Genomic DNA, 21,239 nt, shown 5'->3' on the forward strand with positions numbered 1-21,239 from the left:
TAAATTAGAGAGACATGGATTTGATGGATGGACCACTCGGTGGATAAGGAATTGGCTGGATGGTCGAACTCAAAGAGTTGTGGTCAATGGCTCGATGTCTGAGTGGAGACCAGTAACAAGTAGTGTTCCTCAGAGGTCAGTATTGGGACTGGCGCTTTTTCACAGCTTTGCTGGCAACATGGACAGTGGGATTGAGTGCACCCTCAGCACATTTGCCACCAACACCAAGCTGTGTGGTGCAGTCAACACACTGGAAGGAAGGGACGCCATCCAGAGGGACCTCGACAGGCTTGAGAGGTGGGCCCATATGAACCTCATGAAGTTCAACAAGGCCAAGTGCAAGGTCCTGCACATTGGTTGGGGCAAGCCCAAGCACAAATACAGGCTGGGCAATGAGTAGATTGAGAGCAGTCCTGCAGAGAAGAACTTGGGGGTGTTGATTGATGAGAAGCTCAACACGATCTGGCAACATGTGCTCACAGCCCAGAAAGCCAGCATATCCTGGGCTGCATCAAAAGAAGCATGACCAGCAGGTCAAGCAGGTGATTCTCACCCTCTACTCCACTCTCGTGAGACCCCACCTGCAGTACTGTGTTCAGCTCTGGGGCCCCCAACATAACAAGGACATGGACCCGTTGGAGCAAGTCCAGAGGAGGGCCACAAAGATGATCAGAGGGCTGGAGCACCTCTCCTATGCAGACAGGCTGAGACAGCTGGGGTTGTTGAGCCTGGAGAAGAGAAGTCTCCGGGGAGACCTTATAGCAACTTTCCAGTACCTAAAGAAGGTACAGGGCCTACAAGGAACCTGGAGAGGGACTTTTTACAAGGGCATGTAGTGGTAGTACAAGGAGTGATGGCTTTAAACTGAACGAGGGTAGATTTATGTAGGATGTAAGGAAGAAGTTCTTTACTGTGAGGGTGGTGAGGCACTGGAACAGGTTGCCCAGAGAGGTTGTGGATGCCCCATCCCTGGAAGTGTTCCAGGCCAGGTTGGATGGGTCTTTGAGCAACCTGTTCTAGTGGAAGGTGTCCCTGCCCATGGCAGGCGGGTTGGAACTAGATGATCTTTAAGGTCCCTTCCAACTCAAACCATTCTGTGATTCTAGGATTGCAAAAACCCACACCGGTCTACAAAGCTAGAACTGGAAGTGCAATACTGCAGGGAAAAAGCATTGGACCTGAATTTCAGTTAGATGAAGAGGACAGAGCAAATAGTCTGAGGGTAAGTGAAGGACAGACAGGAGGGAAGGTCCTTGTGGCTGCGATGGGGTAGTCAGTGAATCTGTTTGGAAGCCACAGCTACAGATAGGATTGGAGCTGGTGGCAATTATGAGGAACAGGGAAATCAAAATACCAAGGAAGTTTTTTAGAATTATTTGTCTTTAAATAGATTATTTTCCTATATGTTAATAACAAAAAATAAATTTCAGGCACTGTTTTTTTTCTCATTGCTGCTTTTCCATCAAAGAAGCATGGAAGCTAAGTAATTTCATAAATTAACAAAAAGATTTTAAACCTTCTCTTAAAATGCTAACCATTAAAGATATCTATGCTTATATGGCTTATCTTTTCAGCTGAATTCACAAGGGTTTTCCCTGAGGGAACTCTATAGTCCCTCAAAGTTTCATGGCAACACATGCTGTCACCAGGCAGCATGTGTCTGCTTCAATTGACGTTACCCAATTAGTTAATTTCATGGCTCACTCTAACAAAGGTTAAGACATTAAGGTTTTAGAAAGCTATACCGAATAATATCATTGTCAGAGATTACTTTCTCATATAATAGTTTCATTAAAATCAGGTAAATAGATGAAGGGTCATCATGTAAGGAAGCTCACTGAAATTGAAATTCACATTTCAAGGCAACAGCACTGCTGCCTGACATATGTGCATGCTCTAGTGTCTCCCCTCTGGGAGTGGGAAATACTTGCCTCTTTTTGACTTGCATAAATGACAGGAAACTCATATGAGGAAATCCTCTACAATCTTAGCATTAATTAGGACAAGGGAACGAGGAGGAAAGGCAGCTCGGTGTGCTCTTTTTAGGGCAGTCAACAAACATCCGTTGTGCTTCAGCATGTATTTTCAATTGTAAAACCGTGGCTTATGCGTGGGTGGGAAAATGCTCTGTGGTTCAGCAGCAGCATTGATTATATTCACGCTCAGGTTACACCAGGGGAAATGTATCCCAGAGCCTCTGCTCGGGAGCTGTTGCCCTGTGTCTCATCCCCTTTGATTATCCCCATCTCCTTAATGCAATTTTGTGCAGAGCATCTGTGGCCATGGGTTATCTGAAGTATGCAATGCCTTTATTGAAGGGGCAGTGAAGCCACATTAAGGGCTGAAAAGGAAAAACTGTTCCCTGTTTTATCATGTTACAATGTTCCCAGCTCTTCTCTCTCAAGGTTATGCTTGTATCCCTTCAACAGACTGTGTTCTGTAAATATCATGGCTTAGGTAGCCCTTGCTGGTGTCAGGAGAGCTAATAAAACCAGCTAGCTGCAATAAATATCCTCATTTTCAACTTCTACTGCCACTATCCCCATCAGAAGTCATCCGCCTTCATTGATAGCAGTGCTACTAGGGAAGCGTACACTGCTTCTCCACCCTGCTGCTAGGTTGTGTTCAGCCACTGGTTACTCTTCCAGAGTATAGTACATATTTTTTTCCCCTGAATATATGAGATTGCACTCAACTTTTTAGGATTCACTTTCTTTGAATGGGTCCAATTTATCCTGGAATCCACATTGCGCTGTGCGATGTCTGTTGCCATCATGATTTATCACTTCATCTGTGCTTTTGGCATCTGCAAATACAGTTGCTTGGTGGCTTTATATTTGTTTCCAGATTATTCATAAAAATATTACCTAAGGTCAGGTATGTATGGTTTTGATGCTACTTTGTCATACAGCATTTCTTATCTCCTGTGTATCTTATTCATATTATATAATGTTAATTAGTTTTAGTTTGAAGGCCATGAAAGACTAAGTTAAATACCCTACAGAAGTGTATTACATCAGCACAGTTACAAAACCCAATTATATTTGTAAGTTCATCAGAGTACAACATGAGTTCAGCTTGCCAAGTCCTATTTCTAAAACCGTGTTAGTGAGCATCAATATACTTTTATTGACTGAACTTCATCTTTTACATTTTATAACTGATGAGGTCAACCATGTCGTTTGAGTCCAGCACTGGAGGACCTCCATTGTATGCTCAGAATTATTAACAATAATTAACAGCAAGGCAGAACGCTCCTCAGCCAACTCTTCTAGGATTATTGGGTGAAGGTTCTCTCCGCCTTCCTTTTAGAATATTTATTCCTAATTAATGTGGTTTAATACTTACATTGTCATTATGGGCTGGCAAATTCTCCAATGCCCTGATCAGATATAAATACAACCTTTTGCTCCTTACCAAATATTGTAGCTAGCTAACTGTTGAACACTTCTCTACAACATTAGCGCTCTCCTACCAATCTCATACTGAGCTGCTGTTTTACCTTCTTTTGTTTATACTTTAGATTTTCTTCTATTGTCCCTAGTTTTACTAGGCTTGAATTTTTTTTGGCTTCATTTGGTAATTTTTATTGACATATTTGTGATTGCTATCTACTTCTAACTATTGTCTTTCCTTCCTTTTCCAGAAAGGGGTTTTAATAAAATTGTTTATTTAAATATTTAAAATATTGTGGAACACTTACCATGTAATGAAGTCTTCTGATACACTCCCTGATTTTCATTAATACTGTTAAGTTTCTCCTCTAATATGTTCTCAGTTTTTCTTATTTCTTAACGATTTTTTTTTCTAGGAAACTAATCAGGCAGGTGTAGACAATTTATCTGTATGTGTGTATCTAAGTAAATACATACACATCTGTAAATGCCTACTCAGCCATAAACAAGTGCACGTGTAACAGATCTTGGCTGAGTCTGTACTCTGTCTGCCCTTGTTTGATGTAATTGGTTGTGAGCACTGATCTTCATGCCACCACAAGCTTCCAGCCCTGTGATCCTTCCAGTCCTTCCCACCATGGTCTGCTCTCTGTGTGTGCCACCTATTCGGAACAGGAAAATTATCGTCAGTAAATTCCTAAAATTTCTAATGGAGTTTTACTGCTTTCTGCGTGAGACTTCCATTCCCCATACATCAATGATGATGATGATGCCACTTTTATTTTCACATGTTACTGACAGGCACTTAAGGGCTTATTTGGGTTTTTTTTAATGCTTTTTTTTAAAAGCATTTTACTTTTATCCTTCATGGTTTAATGTTTTCCATACATTATTCATACTTACATTAAGTCAGATTTTAAATGACTCTGTGATTTACCAGACAAAAAACCTACAGTTTTAGTCCCTGATTGATTTTCTTTTATAACATTTATGCTTAATTATCTTATGGTGGCTAATGACATTTTATCATTATTTTATTAATGCAATGATATGCAAAGAAATTAAATTTGGGTATAACTGAAATCTAAATCTTAACCAAGTGAAAACCAAACATAATGCAGCAATAGACAAAATCAGAGTTCAGCCAGTGGCATGGTATTACTATTTTCCTCATGATTTATTTGATACTAAAGAAAACCAGTAACTGACAGAAGAAATTCATTGACTTGATTCTGACTGACAAGATTTCACATATGCTGGAACATGCAGTTTCTGTAACAATGCATAGTGCTGTCCTAACTTTTGTGGGCTTTACCTAAGATGAGATATAATTCTTCTTAGATCTGCTTTCATTATTCATCAGTGGGGTAGTATATGAGTAAATAGTAAGCACAGGAAATATTGCTGTCCTTATGTTGCCATTACTTATTTGATTTGGCATCAGTAACATGACTGTAAAGCTGTTTATATGAGCTAATCATCACTGCAGTTTGGGCCTAGAACATGGTGATATCTTCCTCCAAAACCAAATCTGTCATGGAAATTTCCAAGAAAATCACTTTGAAAGGAGATTACTAGTTTTACTGCAGGCCAGATGCAGACTGAAAGATCCCGAACTTGCTGATGCTTTCATCTTGGAGTTGCCAAACCTACTGCATTTCCCTTTTTATTTCTTACTCAGAAGTGGGTCATACTTGACTTTGCTTCTGTAAAAATATTAAGTTACAGAAAATACATTGGATACTGAAAAATATATACATATATTGAGACATGCCCAGATATTAGTTTTTCTGATTCCTCAATATTAAAGAAAAAAGTAATAATCTGTCATAATAAAAAATACACTGCCCAAAAGATAGAGAAAGCTATTCCAACTGTACCTAATAGAGCAGAAACAACTTTTAGCCAAATGAGAAAAACCTAGACAGATCCCAATTCACTTATGGGCATTACTAAATGTATCGTAAAGTTTCCAGTACTTGTAGAAATAAGTGGGAATACTACCTCTGTTCTTTGGGTGTTTACATACTTGGGGAACACCTAGAAGGAATCTGCTTTTATTTTTATTCTTGACAGACAAAAATAACGCCACAGTTGCTTTGGTAGGTTGCTTTGACAGCTGCATTAAGGCCACCGTGTGATGTTTGTACATGTCCAACTCCTTCCAGGATTCTCCCTTGGCCTCAGCAGTCATTTCCACTGTGGGCAGAGAAGCTCCGTGCATGGGGACGCATGATGTGAGAGGACACGTCAAACAAAACCACGGCTTTGCTTCCACAGCTCAGCAGTCCTTGGGCACCTTAACTTCCACTAAAATTAACCTACGTTTGTGTCCATTGCCAACACAAGGACATGCCTCATGCCTTTTGTTGCCCCCTGTTATTTGCCACAGACACCCCCATCGCAGCTATCATCAGAGTACTGGGGGAAGAAGTAAGAGGCTGATAACAGGTGAAACAGAGAATCAAAATAGAGAGAACAAAAGAAATTTCTCCCAAATATCTATTGTCATTGCTTATAATTTTTAGCCGTTATGTCCTTCCCTATTTTCTTTGACAGTGGTAGTTGATGGTCCATCATGCTGGCACAATGAATGTGGGCCATTGCGGTCCACATCTGAGAAAATGCCATCTCCAGTGCTAATGGAAATTTATTTTAAAAAGTATTCGTTGACTGAATTACCTGCTTCAAGATAACCTATGGCTACTTCAAGTGCCTTGTCAGTTGCATCTGTGCGCAAGTTACCCGCCTTGGTAGTTAAAACTGCATCACCGCCCGCCTTCTAACTTCTCTTAAAAATATTAGTATTTCCTAAGCATGCATCACAGGGAGTCACAACAAACACACTGTTATTACCCGATTTGACTCAAAGCTCTTTAGGCTTTGAAAAACTCAAGGTCAGGCCTACCTCCCGGATACTTCAGACCTGAGTCCCCTCCCCGTCCACCCCCACCCGGGGAAGTAAAACTCTGTGGAGAAGAAGGGGTTCCCGCCGCCGCTCCCCCAGGTCGCAGCCCCGGCGCTCAGGCGGGCCGTAGGCGCCGCGGGGTTCCCTCTCCGTGACGGGCCGAGGACGTCCCGCCGGCCGGTCGGGGCCGGGGCCGGGGCCGGCGCTGGCCGGCGGCACCATGAGCTCGGTGCAGGGCGGCCAGGCGGCGGCAGCCGGCCCCGGCCCCGGCCTCGGCCCCGGGGCAGCCGGCCTCGGCCTCCTTCGAGTGCGCCGCCTGCCTGGCGGTGTCGCACACCCCGAGCGGACGCCCTGGGGACGCGTGTAAGTGCCCGGGGCCGGCGGCGGAGCCCCGCGGTGGAACCGGCCCCCTAGGCCGGGCAAAGGGTCTTTCCGCTGCCCGGCCCCGGGCTGTCTGCCGCCGGCGGAGAGCCCCTGGGGCCCCTGGGACGGAGGCAGGCGGGAGGTCGGGGTGTGGGGGTCTGGCAACGGGGGAGGTTTGGGGGGCGGACAGCCGGGGTTCGCGCGGGTGCCGGGAGTCCGCTTCGAACTGACTGAAAATAACCCATTTTCACCAGTGTTTACATGCAGGTAAGGGTGGAGGAGCAGCACTGGGTTCACCTGCCTCCGCAGGCGGTGGGCACAGGTGATGCAGCTCCGGAGTTAGCCTGTTTAAGACTGAATTACCTTGAGTAAGTTGTGTCTGTTTCTCTGCTGCTGTACAGAGAAGTTGTGACATCTGTGCTCTGTTGGGTTTTGGTTTTTTTTCCTGTTAAATACTTAGAAATATGTCTCAATTCATCCCAGCTAAATTTGCTTAAGATGAGGGTATGCCAGAAAATCATTTTCGGGATAGCTGCTTTAGGATAAGGCTAGCTATTCTGGACCACTTAAAAAAAATCAATGATTTGAGGTGTTATGCAGCCTCTAATTAGAGACTTGAGGCAGTTGTTTGGATGCTAAACGGAAGGGGAAAAAAGTAGGGCTTTCACAATGTTTATATGTCAGGTCAATATCCCGAGATGATTAGGATTTATTTCATCTACCTGAACTCTTTTAAGTTGTATTTGTTTGTTTTACCTGTTTAGGTATGGACTGAGCAAATAAAGCAGAGTGATAAATTGAGTTAAGGGGAGGGGGGGTTGTTGTTGAACCTGAAATTCTTGCAAATTGTTTTTATAGTCAATAGAACGAATCACTGACTAATAGCAAAAGACTTTACCTACAATGCATGGGTGTAGTTGTACTTCACCAATCCTTGTATCCTTTATATTATCTCTTTTTCTCTTTTTTTTTTTTTTCCTGCTACTGAGAGTTTTAGGGGGAGGGTGAACAAACTGGCAAAGGGCAATCTGATTTTATGCTTTGTGACATTAGAAGTGGAAAGCTCTCAGACAGCACGTGTGAACCTTGTGTGAGGTTATTTATAGGAGACTCTTCTGTTTGTGAGAGAAACAAAGAAACCCTTTCAACCCTGTCTAAAGTACAGGAGTAATCTAAGTTAAACCTGCCCGAGGGCAAACCGTGTGTAACAATTTGGAGCTTATTCTTGGACAAGGAGCATGTTGGGTCTTGGCTGTACTCTCTTTGCACTTAGTGTAATCATTTATACTTCTGTAAAGTAACTGCAAAATACCACCTTCTGTCAGATTTAGGCTTTGATTGTATTTTACATGGCTCCGTGGAGCTATATATGAAGAAGGCTTCCAAAGAAGACGTTACATCTTAAGTCCTCCTATAGGTCGATCACAGGCTGTTAAGTGTGTTAGAAATGCTGTTGGAGGGTGCACTGGCAAGGGAGGGAGGCTTGGCGAGTTGTTTCACAGTGGCTTAAGAAGGTTTTGCCTCAGCTTCCAACTCCACTCCTCTGCTGGTGTTGCTATCTGCATAGCAGAGCTGGTGGGGGCAAGGTGGACTCGTGGCTTAGCAGCTCTGGTGCAAAGGCTAGCATTTTAGCAGCTGGGAAAGCGGATGGATTGGCACTAAGATGCCAAACTGAGGAGAAGTATCTGAGAGATAAGCACGTGATACCTTCTGCTGGGCTGGAGGGTTGGGAGAGGAGACAGAAGGAAAGGTGGGTAATCAACAGAGGGGCAGCACAGGAGGGTGCGAGTGGCAACATCCAAAATTGGCACAGCATGACCACCAGTACTAGCTGGTTTGACCACAGTCACTTATGGTTTCAGGTGCCTCTCTTCTAGAAGCTACTGCATTTAAATCCAGGCAGAACTGGCAAAAGAAAAGATATTCCTGATCTTTACCTGTTTGAGTGCCAAGTCAGCAGTGAAATTTAAGTGAAATTTTCCATTCATGCAGCTGGGATTGCAGACACAAGTTTGCTCCTCACACTTCTGCTGCAGGGCTGTGAGACTTAGCAGAAGGCCACGAATGCAAATTTATTGTAGAGGAGCAAGGACTCTTGCCACCTCCTCATCCTTATGTGTTTGCTGTCTGTATGCTCACCCAGGCTGAGCAATGTGCTCACTGCCGGTTGCAGTCTGGCACGACAGCTTCTAGCTCTTCCAAAGCCGCAGGGGCTGTCAGTCAGTGTGCATCCTTTCTTTTGTCCTTCCTTGCAGCCCCAGGCTGTCACTCTACCCTTCAGACCCCTATCTTGACATGATGGGGAGCAATAATCTGATGCAAAGAAAGGCCTTCTTCTGTCCCATTAGCACTGGGACTTTGCAGTGCTGCCGGATAGTGAAGGGTAGTAATGTTTTGCATCTCTACAGGAAGATTCACCAAAGCTTACCCATCATATCCATAACTGACAAAAAGCTTTCAAAAGCAGCTGCAGTGACCACTAATCCAATCTGCTTTTATTACTAAAACCAGAGAAGTGAAGCGGCTAAGACACTCCCAGAAGTACGTATGCCTTTACCTAATCCAAACCCTGAGATGGCTACATCAGAGCACCACTTACCACACAACAGCCTAATGCTTCCCCCATGACTGCTGCCTAAAACCTTCACAGTGCAATTCTCCAACTCCTGACATTATCACCTATTGGAGAAATTCCCTCATTTTAACAACTGGGATGGTTGTCACTCATAGGAGCAGCATGGAGTATTCTTCTGTTTATGGGCTCAGGAAGACTTACAGTGAGCTATCAGTATGCGTATTTGTGACATTGTCCAGCAGCAACACTACAAATATGAAATAATCTTTGCTGTGATGGCAGGTATTGAAATCATGGACCACGGGGGACGGGTTCCTCACTTCTGCTCTGAAATGAGTCCTCACATTCACATATGTTTCAGTGCTACCAGGAAGCTCAGCTTGTCTGTTTTCAGTGCTCTGTTTAACACAGGTAGGGCTGCAGAACAATACCCACAATCTTAAAAGTATATCCTAAGAACAACAAATATCCTGCAATGTTACACCAGAGATGTGATGTGGTGCAAAATTTTGATTGTTTTTTATATACCCTGCCTTATTTGAAGCATGTTTTGGGGGGATGATCACATTTGGTTTTGTTTATGTATAGATTCTGTCATTCCTGTATTTCTGCAAGTCTAAAGAGTAATGCGTGGACATGCCCTTACTGCTGTGCTTATCTTTCTTCTGAAGGAATTCCAGCCACTGATATTGCCAAGAAGATGGAGAGCACATACTGAAACTGCACAGAATGTGAAATGCAGGTTTGCAGCCTTGAACACTAACTACTAAATAATTCCAGAGATGTATCCATGCACGAGAACTAACACTATTATGATGCCTTTTTAAGGGCATGTCTAAACAGAGAAACTCTACTAGCATGATGATGGAAGAATAAATTTTTGTGATTTATCAAGTTCCATATCTAAAAGAGCTCTAAAACAGTGCCATTGCAAATATTAAGCGCAAGCCTAAACCTATGGGAGCTTAATCTTCTTGACTTCCTATGTTGGCTTTGGCTGCAGAAAGGACAAATCACTTTTTTTTTTTTTATATATATATATATACTACGATTGTCTAATGATAAAAATCCTGGCCACAGTTGCATCTGTTAAAATACAGGACAAAGATTTTTTTTTTTTAATTTTTTTTTAAATTTTTTTTTAAAACACCCCACCCCCTTCTTTGGTAAAGCTACCTAAACTGAGCTTTTTTCCTTAAATCTAAATAAAGCCTTTGAAACATCACTTACTCACATGCAAAAAAGTTTTAAATGCTACTGTTTGAACTGGAACATGTTAATCATGTTTCATCAAAACAAGGTATAGAGCAAAAGGTAAACAGGACTTTGTGGTCGAGAACAGGGCATATATCAATAGGAAAAACAGTTAACCAAGATTGAATTAATATATATTTACTTGAAAATTCGTATAAAACCAAGTATTTTCTCCCACATTTGTCAATATTTACTCTGTGCCTCTTTCTGTATAATGCTCTTCAGTCCTGCTCTCCCCTTATTTTTATACCTGTGTTGTTTTGCGAGAGGAGATTGTACAGCTTAGATCTGACTCCCTGTTATTTTTTCTCTGAACAGACTCACATCTGGCTTTTATAATTTCTTCTGTCTTGCTAACTGCAAAAGAGTACCCTTAAATCTTTCTTGTCTAGCAGCAGCAGTGTGAAAATGCCATAAAATGTAAACAAGCAAGTAAATCTGTGAACTTCAGAAAGACTGCTATTTCAGCGTTGTGGGGAATTACAGAGAACATAAGAAAAGCAGCAAAAAAGTTTTTGTTATTAATGCTTTTGTTTCTTTACCTTTTTGCCATGGATTTTCTGTTTGGGAAAGATCTGCTTAAAACTAACAACGAAATGCATGAACCACAAAACCTTGATATTAACAGTAGCTAAATATTTAATTTAATTTCATTAGTTGTTCTAAATTGGGTTTTGCAGAAGGAACCTAATTGTAACAGGTATGTTAAGAAGTGCTGAGCTACGTATGTCTTATCTAGGCTTCTCAATACTTAGTAGAGCTTAAGTACTGCTTTTTGCTGTTCAGTGGCAGAGCACAAGAAGTGACCTGATTATGGATATTTGCAGGGGTTTATAATCTTTCTTATGGCTGCAGAAAGTGTTGGGTGTATTTCTTTTGTAAAGCCATCAGTGAGGCCACTAAGGTATGTTGAAAAGGAGAGTGCATTTAATGCATTATAGCATCAAGATACCTTTGTATGTTGTGTCTGATATTTGGCAGACTACCCTTGGCATGTGCTCCTGCAGTGTCTCAGTCACGCCAATGCATGGATTACTGTGTTAGTATAAACCTAATTGCATTTGCAGTTTCCACTGGGGGAGTGGAAATTGCAATTAAGTGACTGTGGCATGAGCAGGTTTCATTCTGCTGCATCTGCAGTCAGGATGATCATTTGTAGTGGAGCCATGGCACAGACATCTGGGACAGGGTTATATTAAATTTCTTCACCAAGATTCACCAGAAGCAGTCATCAGTGTTTAAAGGTTAAGAATATAGGATAACCTTAAGTAATACTAATATCTCTGCACTGTTTCTGTGCAAATAATATTTTAATATCTCAACTTGGTGATTTCATAGAATTTCATATTCTTTCTCGTCATAGAAAATACTTCATGACTGTGTCTCACCAGGTTTGTAATTGAGAAGTTCTGAGTTAAAGGAAATAGGACAGCCAGTAGCAGCAGCAATATAAAACTCAATTCTTATCCTTAATGAATCTATAAAAAAGTTTTGCCGATGACTTCACTGAGATCAGAATCGGGCCCTCGTGTTGGAGTATTTTTGTTTTTAACAGAGTTGATCTAGATTTTTGCCATTTAAAACAGAGCAAGATATGAACTGGGAGGGTCCCCCTCACCAAACTAGAAATGTTTCCCTTTTGCATCCCAAATTTCATTCCAAAATATTAAGGGCCAATGTAAGGGACAAATAAAATCACCACAAATCAATAATTATTTTACTCAAATTGACTTACTCTCTTAAGCTGAATTTTGTTATTATAAAATGTATTAAAGCAATACTGAAGCAGTAACAAAATGCTTGAGGAACTGAGATAGTAGTTGAAGGAGAAGCATATTCTCCCCTAGGTATAGCCACAATGTTGTAATAAGGCTTTGAAATAGAAAATATTCAGAGTGATCTATTAGCGTGAATGTGTCATGGTATAAAACATAACAAGCTGCTGCTTCTCATTGCTTAGGTATGTCTGAGTGAAATGAGGGCTCATTAAAAACTTGTGAAAAATATATAGAAAAATATGGACCTGTACAGGAGCTTGGAGATGCTGTAACAAGGTAGACCTCAGTGTTGATGACATTGTAAAAACACTTTTGAGTTTGTTATCCCAACATAGCAATTGTTATCCCAACATAGCAAAGTCAAACTGGTAGAAGAATTCTCTGATTTTTTTTTTCTTCTTTTTTTTCCTAATTGGAACTTGTTTCTGTTTCACAGAATTCAACATGAATCCTTTACTAATATTTTAAAATCATAATACTCAAATAGTACTTAAAATGGGTGCTAATTATTTTTTGTGTATGACTAGAAAATAATATATTTTACTTGCAGTTAATATGATTTTGATAGAATTTAGCTCCATGTGACCTGTTCTGTAGAAGCAACCGTATTTTGACAAGTCAGCAGTTTTTGCTATTTTTCTTGGGGGAGAATTATATTTACTTTCAAATAAGACTCCTTAAAAATGTTGGTTATTTACTGAATGAATAAGACTAATAATAATCTAAATGCAATTGCCTCTCTTCTAATAATTTGTTCTTCAGAAATAGTTTTGCATTAAGAAGACTGACAGCTTTTCTTATTTATATACTTACAGTATTTAGAGAGAATATATATATTTACAGAATGTGTGTTACATGTCAAAATTTCAAATTCTTTGTCCCTTTCATTCTCTTTCAGGGCAGGACCTGTTACAGCAATTGATTAGGTGTGTACCAATTCTAGAATGACTGAGGTCTTGAAGTCCAATGGCCTTTAGTTTTGTCCATCAATGATTAGGAGCTATTTTGATATCATTATTAAAATGCTTTTTTATTTAGGTAATTTAAAGTCCCTATACTCTTTTCTATTTGAATTCCTAAATGACACATTATTCAGGTTGCTTGTTCAGAAGACTTTACCTCCTTATCAGTTATTGTTCTTCTGATGCTCAGAAAAACTTGAACATTTATCTACACACAACTGAAAATCACACTGACCTGAAAACAGTGTCTCCACCATGCAACAAGACCATACTCTGTACTGAAAACTAAGTAGGAATCCTCTGTGAGGAAGTGTCGATACTTAATGAGGGCTCCTGAGAATTGGTAGTTTGGTCACGCATGGTCCAAGTGTATCACAGCAATTAAGTGATGCTTTTATCAAATGTCTATAGTTGTAGTGTCCAGTATTTTCATCTGTTCTTCTCTAAGGTCATAGTTATGTTAAGAGTGCTTTTCTGGATCAATATCCTGACATGCTGGCACAGTTCTGTGCAGTGCTTGCAGTGTCCATTAGCAAGGCTGACCTTTTGCCAGCAGAGCATACATCGCACCCAGGTACATGTCATACACCCATGCCACATTTTAGCTATGGCAAAAGAAGCTACTAATGATATCTGGCCAAAGAAATCTAAATACTTCTTTTATTGCTTGTAGTACTAAAAATGTATCAGTCATATCTGCATTCACTAACAATACACTAACTCTTATTCCCAGATATTCCTGTCCTTATTGCCAGTGAGAAGTAGATGAGGATGAGCTAATGGACCACTGTCTTGCTTACCACAGATCAAGAAAGGAGAGCAGTGGTAATGTACATAAGTATATATTTTACTGAAGTCACATGTTAAACTGATTAATTCTAGCAAGCATTACTGACAGAAGATAATAGACAAAGAGAAAATATATTAATTGTTTAATTGGTTTTGACAGTGGAGGAAAGACATACCTATATTCATTCCCTCTAACCATCTCTCACAGACAAGCATATATGCACATAATATTTAAAATATTAGCACTCCTATCATTATGAGTGCTGGCAGGAGCACTGAAAATGGTGTAGGAAGTCTTATGATGGATACAACAAACAGTTACTTACAGCCAAGCCAATGAGCATTATTAGGTTCAGTGACTTGCCTGCTTTTAAATCCCACATGTGCTATCTCTACTGCCCTAACTCAGATTTATGTGCAGCATTTGCTGTGTATTCTCATCTGGGTTCTTAGGTTATAATTTGAGAACTGCTTATATGTGGCCTTATATAGGAGTCTGTCATAGTGGGGTTTTTAATTTTTGTTTTTGAAGTTAAGATAACTTCACAAAAAAAATACATAAAGCTTCATTCTGAAAGTTCACGGAGGCTGTGAGGTCTTACTGTGACCCTGTTTGTAGGACTGAGGTCCATAGGGTGTAGACTCAGATCTTGACAAGCATAACTTATTCCCTGACTGTTATTTGCCAAGGCATTTTAGACTGTGATTCTTGCATCTTGTAGAAGAGGTGTTTTCAAGAGGTTATACAGACTGAAGGACTTGTAGACAAATCAACCAATGCTGGTGTTTCCCACAGCGAGTGGGATGGGGGAAGCCTGCTCCATTCCCTTTTGCATTGCAGGTTAGTTTTCACCACTTTAACCATAATCATATTAGTAAGTTACCATGGAGCCAGAGCTCTGAGTAAGTTAAAGGAAGCATTCACTCAGAGTGTATACCGTGTTCACCTTTATCTGAGTTAATGCTTTAATATATAATATTTTGCCAATTTTGTATTTTTCAGATTAGACTCTGTATTTACTTTGGTCAACTGAAATGATTGTCAATGATTTTTATGACACCTATCAGTCTATAAGCTCTTATTTTTTCACTCAGCAAATTAATAGCTGTATTGTATAGCTTCTAGGGCAGAGTTAAGCCTTAAACTTAGAAAATTATTAAATCCTTTGCTCAATTCGGAGTTGCATATACAAGCTGATCCTGAGAGACTTGTGAATAATATGCATTGTACAGCCTCTGTTGCACACTTCTTTGAAACCTAATGTAAAAAACAATATTCAGAACTGTTTGCCTACAAATCATGTAAAAAATATAAGCAGGGAAATGAAATGTGATCTTTTAAGTCATGCTGGATTCATAACTGCTTTAGCTGGTTTATAAGCTGTAGACACCACATTGTTAATACAAAGCAAAGAGAGAGACATGCTGAGAGGTGCACTTCATTGTTTGCTACTGACACACTGACCCTTCCCTTTAATTCTGAAATAACTTTGGAGTAACTGTTTCAGGATTTCAGGAGTACCTGAAAAAGTGATTCGACACAGCTGTTTCAACCTTTTTATTTCAGACTTAGAATAAACACATCGGACTTCTAGTTCTAAGAAAGGCACAGGATTTTTTGGTGTGTTGTATCATAATGTTCACTACCATAACATGTCATAAAGCTGGTTTTAGTCTACACATAGTATATTCACACGTGGTGTATTCCATGATAATCACTTTTTTAGCATATACACAGTGTTCTCATGATATTGCTTGAAGAAATAAATGTTGCAGCAACTGCAACTTTTATATTATACAGAGAACCCACAGGAAGTAATTCAGCTTTTCTTTTGATGAAGTGTTTTAGGCACTTCTGTTGTAAGCACACAGATGAATTAATTTGTTATTGATGACCAGAGAAATCCTGTGTGTTTCCTGTAGCACTTTATCATCCAAACAGTGGGTTGGATGATAAACAAATTGATTATTTGTTATTAGTTTATTTTTTGAATGATAAAAAAATGGATACATAAATTGTATGGATGATAAACACATTTTTTATTGGATAAAACAAATGCTTTTGCCTGACTTCTCTTGTAGCTGGTAGGAGAGAATATCTTAACCATCAGACCTACATAGGTTGACAGTCCTTGGGATGTCTGCAGACACGAATTACACAGCAGGGATTAGCATAACTGACAGTTGATCTGAGAGTGCTCTGTGCCTAGCAGTATTTGTCTTGCTAAAATAATCATAGAATAGTTTGAGTTGGAAGGCACCTTAAAGATCATCTAGTTCCAACCTGCCTGCCATGGGCAGGGACACCTTCCACTACACCAGGTTGCTCAAAGACCCATCCAACCTGGCCTGGAACACTTCCAGGGATGGGGCATCCACAACCTCTCTAGGCAACCTGTTCCAGTGCCTCACCACCCTCACAGTAAAGAACTTCTTCCTTACATCCTACATAAATCTACCCTCGTTCAGTTTAAAGCCATCACTCCTTGTACTACCACTACATGCCCTTGTAAAAAGTCCCTCTCCAGGTTCCTTGTAGGCCCTTTACCTTCTTTAGGTACTGGAAGGTTGCTATAAGGTCTCCCCGGAGACTTCTCTTCTCCAGGCTCAACAACCCCAGCTGTCTCAGCCTGTCTGCATAGGAGAGGTGCTCCAGCCCTCTGATCATCTTTGTGGCCCTCCTCTGGACTTGCTCCAACGGGTCCATGTCCTTGTTATGTTGGGGGCCCCAGAGCTGAACACAGTACTGCAGGTGGGGTCTCACGAGAGTGGAGTAGAGGGTGAGAATCACCTGCTTGACCTGCTGGTCATGCTTCTTTTGATGCAGCCCAGGATATGCTGGCTTTCTGGGCTGTGAGCACATGTTGCCAGATCGTGTTGAGCTTCTCATCAATCAACACCCCCAAGTTCTTCTCTGCAGGACTGCTCTCAATCTACTCATTGCCCAGCCTGTATTTGTGCTTGGGCTTGCCCCAACCAATGTGCAGGACCTTGCACTTGGCCTTGTTGAACTTCATGAGGTTCATATGGGCCCACCTCTCAAGCCTGTCGAGGTCCCTCTGGATGGCGTCCCTTCCTTCCAGTGTGTTGACTGCACCACACAGCTTGGTGTTGGTGGCAAATGTGCTGAGGGTGCACTCAATCCCACTGTCCATGTTGCCAGCAAAGCTGTGAAAAAGCGCCAGTCCCAATACTGACCTCTGAGGAACACCACTTGTTACTGGTCTCCACTCAGACATCGAGCCATTGACCACAACTCTTTGAGTTCGACCATCCAGCCAATTCCTTATCCACCGAGTGGTCCATCCATCAAATCCATGTCTCTCTAATTTAGAGACAAGGATGTTGTGTGGGACAGTGTCAAATGCTTTGCCCAAGTCCAGGTAGATGACGTCAGTTGCTCTTCCCTTATCCACCAATGCTGTAACCCTGTCGTAGAAGGTCACCAAATTTGTCGGGCATGATTTGCCCTTTGTGAAGCCATGTTGGTTGTCACCAATCACCTCCTTGTTTTCCATGTGCTTTAGCATAGTTTCCAGGAGGATCCATTTGGAATGCCAGCTGGCCATAACATATCCCCTTATTTCATATTTCTGTTTTTTTAAACACTGATAATATTTCTTCTGTAAGACCTCCAAGATGAAAATTGAATACTTCCTTCCATTTATTTATAGTGGTGTTCAATTAGTTGTTTAACACCTGGGAGAGATCCAAGCTATTTCAGCAGAAATTTTATAAGGCATCTTCAACTCAGACATACACTCAATTGTGAAGACTAGTAATGACTTGATTTCTTTATGTGTATCTTCCACACCTTTTACAATCAAGAAGTGATGAAAAGGACTGAGCAGATAACTGCACCATGAAGTCACAAAGTGTGGCAGATGCGTACAGAAACAACATAGTCTGGTACTCAGAGGTGCCAACTTACAGATTCTGTCCTCAGTTTTGTTGCTGTCTAATGGTGGGACAAGGGAAGGGTACTAACTTCTTAACAAGTATTGTGCATCTGACTCATGTTTATAAATGACTTGGAGATCCTCAAATGAAAGCGTACGTACTTTAAATGAAAGTTGTTTCAACAACCCTTTTTTATTCTATAAGAACCTAAGATGACACAGTTGTACTTCTGAAAGGTGCTGCAGATGTTTGCTGAGTGGGCTGTAAAATAAAAAATGCAGCACAAGCATTAACATGCTGTTAGAATTTCTCAAGAATATTAGTTAGTGCTTTCCTAGATTTATGTTTGGTACTCATCCAGACAAAATCCCACAGAAAGATATAAAACATTATTTTTTTCAAATGGTGAAAAAGCACTAAAGAAAATGATGTCTAAATGGAGGGCAGAGGTCAAGAACCTTCTTAATAATTTGAAGCTATAATTCATACACATGGCGGAAGCAGACTTATGTACAATAGCACTTCAATGATAGCTCACACATACGTAGCTTCATAAAGTTAAGTTCATAGTTAAGACTTGAGTATTTATTTCTATACACAGTAACATAACATGCATCACCAAATTGGACTCTTATTGAAGAGCATTAGCATTGTTTGATTTTGCATAATCACCGAATTAATCTGTTTCTCCATTTGACATTCTCATTTATTTCAAGTTTCACAATGATTTCTCTTGCTTTATGTTGCAGTGTTTACCACTAAGGAATAGAAAGTTAGGCAGTAAAATTTAAACATGGATGTAAACCCACTGAAACCAGCATTTTGTTAACTGATAACTCAAGCAGTCAAAATTAAATCTATTAACACATTAATTACTGTCTTGATATTCAATAAAATATCCTTCTCTTTTTTTTTTTTTTTTGTTTCTTTCAGGACATAAACACTGTTGCAGTTCTTGCTGAAAGAGTTCTAGATAGGTCATTCTTAGAATATGTGCATGTGAATCATCCAAACAGCACATAAAGACTACTGCAGAAGAGTGGAAGAACACGTTCTGTAGATGAATGTGGTCATTAAAATTTAGCCTTTTGCAATTAATGGAGTGTTAGTAACCTGCATGGATGTAATTTTTTTTTTCTTAAGCATTGTTTTGGTTTTAAATTTTTTTTTTAAATTTCAGTTTCATTAAAAAATGTGGTTGGTTGTTTTTTGCAAGGGTAAAAGAAAGTATTGTCAGTTTCTCTGCCTATAGTACAATGGTCCTGAACTCGCTGCTGGTCCAGTGTACAGATATACTGGCTTTGACAGCAGCCTCTCCTATTTGTTTGCAGCTACCTTCCAGGAGCAGGCCAGTCTTGTGTACATTGATGATGACAATGCAATGCTGGAGGTAGATGACAACAGCACTTCAGAGGCTACAGGACCAAACAAATTGGAACAAATCCACCCTCAAAACAGTATCGGACGTACTACCTACTGTCAAGGACTGCACACAAGTTTCCATTTACAGTGCAGGAAGAGACTCAAAATTAGCAAAATTTGTAAGTGAAAGCCATCCTGAAAGGATAGCAAGTGAATATGATGTTTATAATAAAAAATAGAAACCTGTTCAAGAGATTGACAGTGTCTTTTAACTAACCTGTATTCTTAGTATTATGTAAGTTAAAAAAAGTATGTACAGTTTTTCACATGTACAGTATAACATAGTATCTCTCAAAGATGCAGTTGATCTGTAAGAAATGAAAATTCATGTTCTTGCATAGAAGCATGTACAATGAATAAAGTAGCTTTAATGACTTAGTAACATGTTAACAAGGAAACTCCCCATAGACTTTAGGTCTTTACTAGTTTTTCTTAGAATCAGAAAGTGGCTCCTTTTTGGGAAGAGAAAGATTCAATGTTTCATGTCCCTGGGAAAGTTGCTTTCCTTTCTCTTTGAGAACTGTCCTTGGAAATGAAAACTCCTCAGTCAGAAAGATGGGCAGTGTTGCTCCAAAGGGTGGAATTTGTAGGAACATTTGAGTAACTAAAAAATAAATAAAGCTGGTCTGCCAGACCAAAGTAGCCAGAAATATGGGGGAAAAGTTACTGGATTTATGGTTTCCTGCACATCTGAAAAATGTATAGACAACTTTATTTGTATGAAATAAGCTACCACTGTAGGAGCGTTGTCCTTAAGTTTTGTCTGTGAGTGCCAGTGTTCTTTGTTGATAGTGATACAGATGCACCTGGTAAGAGCGAAAGATGTCCTTCCCCTTGTACATCATACCTTCTGATGCCCCTGCAGTTACACAGCTTTCTCTCTTTTCCCTTCTGCTCACATCCATCTTTGATCACTCCCACAGAACAAAACCTTGTGCTTTTCATATTGGCAGAGATGTGCTGTTCTTGCAGCGGCAGCATTGTCAAGAAAGCAACCAAAATAATAGTTGTACAAAAAGTAGTTGTACAATAGCTGCGCAAAGGTGATCTAAAATCTAGCAGTGGCAGTTGCCCCCTGCAAATGGCAAAATTTTATGAGCAGTTCTACAAGTTTTCACTGTTGAGACTTCATTTCACAAACACATTTTATCAGGAGGAATAAAAAGTTGGCAGGGCCATTGGTTTCATTTCATCTAAAAAGTCTGATTTAAAATGCTTTCCTTCAAATAAATGTGTTTCATAAACTTCAGCTGCCTGATTTCTCTTTATATGTTGTCTATGTCAATGGCAAAAACTACATAAGATTTACAAGGCTGGTGCCATGGTATATATTGCTCTGTGGCGTACTGGTTGTCAACTCCAAGGTCACAGCTTTATTAAAGGATCAAGATTTACAATAATGTTAGCAAGAGCATGAACGCCTTCACACACACCTTCCTGTAGTTTACTTCCCTGAGGTCATCTGCACAATTTCTCCCCCTGCCAAAAGCTACTAATCGATAAATACTGCGGTCTCCCGAACAAAGTTCAAATGGACCTATCATGTTCCTTTAGTAATAAATCTTTGCTTTTGTTGAACACCTGCCTCCAAAGGACGTAACCCTCTTTACCTGTAGTAATTAGTTTAACTTTACAGCAGCCTCATTTGGTGATTAAAAACTACTCCCCTTTTACAGATTGAGAAATTGAGGCATAAGGACATGCTTTGCTGAAGCCATACAGGAAGACTGAAAAGACTTGGAAGCCCATCTCTGCCAGCCTTTCGCCTGCTGAGGCTGAAGGCCATACTGCCTTTCTCCCAACAAGTAACACAAGGCGGCTGCGTAGCATCTGAACTGAGTGAGGCTTCTGTAATTGTTTTAACATACTGTCATGATATCAATAGGGCACACC

The 21,239-nt window shown here is 40.4% G+C and overlaps 1 protein-coding gene across 1 annotated transcript; it reads left to right on the plus strand.

The window, feature by feature from the left end:
• The first annotated feature begins 6,523 nt into the window (after window positions 1-6,523).
• On the plus strand, window positions 6,524-19,502 carry RNF125 (ring finger protein 125). Its single transcript, XM_075024268.1, is given in 6 exon segments — window positions 6,524-6,666; window positions 9,830-9,983; window positions 12,456-12,480; window positions 12,483-12,549; window positions 13,969-14,060; window positions 19,256-19,502. Coding segments are annotated over 6 exon segments (699 nt in total). The 3' UTR covers window positions 19,474-19,502.
• The last annotated feature ends 1,737 nt before the right edge of the window (window positions 19,503-21,239 follow it).

Source organism: Buteo buteo, chromosome 3, assembly GCF_964188355.1.
Source record: "Buteo buteo chromosome 3, bButBut1.hap1.1, whole genome shotgun sequence".
NCBI classification, from domain to species: domain Eukaryota; kingdom Metazoa; phylum Chordata; class Aves; order Accipitriformes; family Accipitridae; genus Buteo; species Buteo buteo.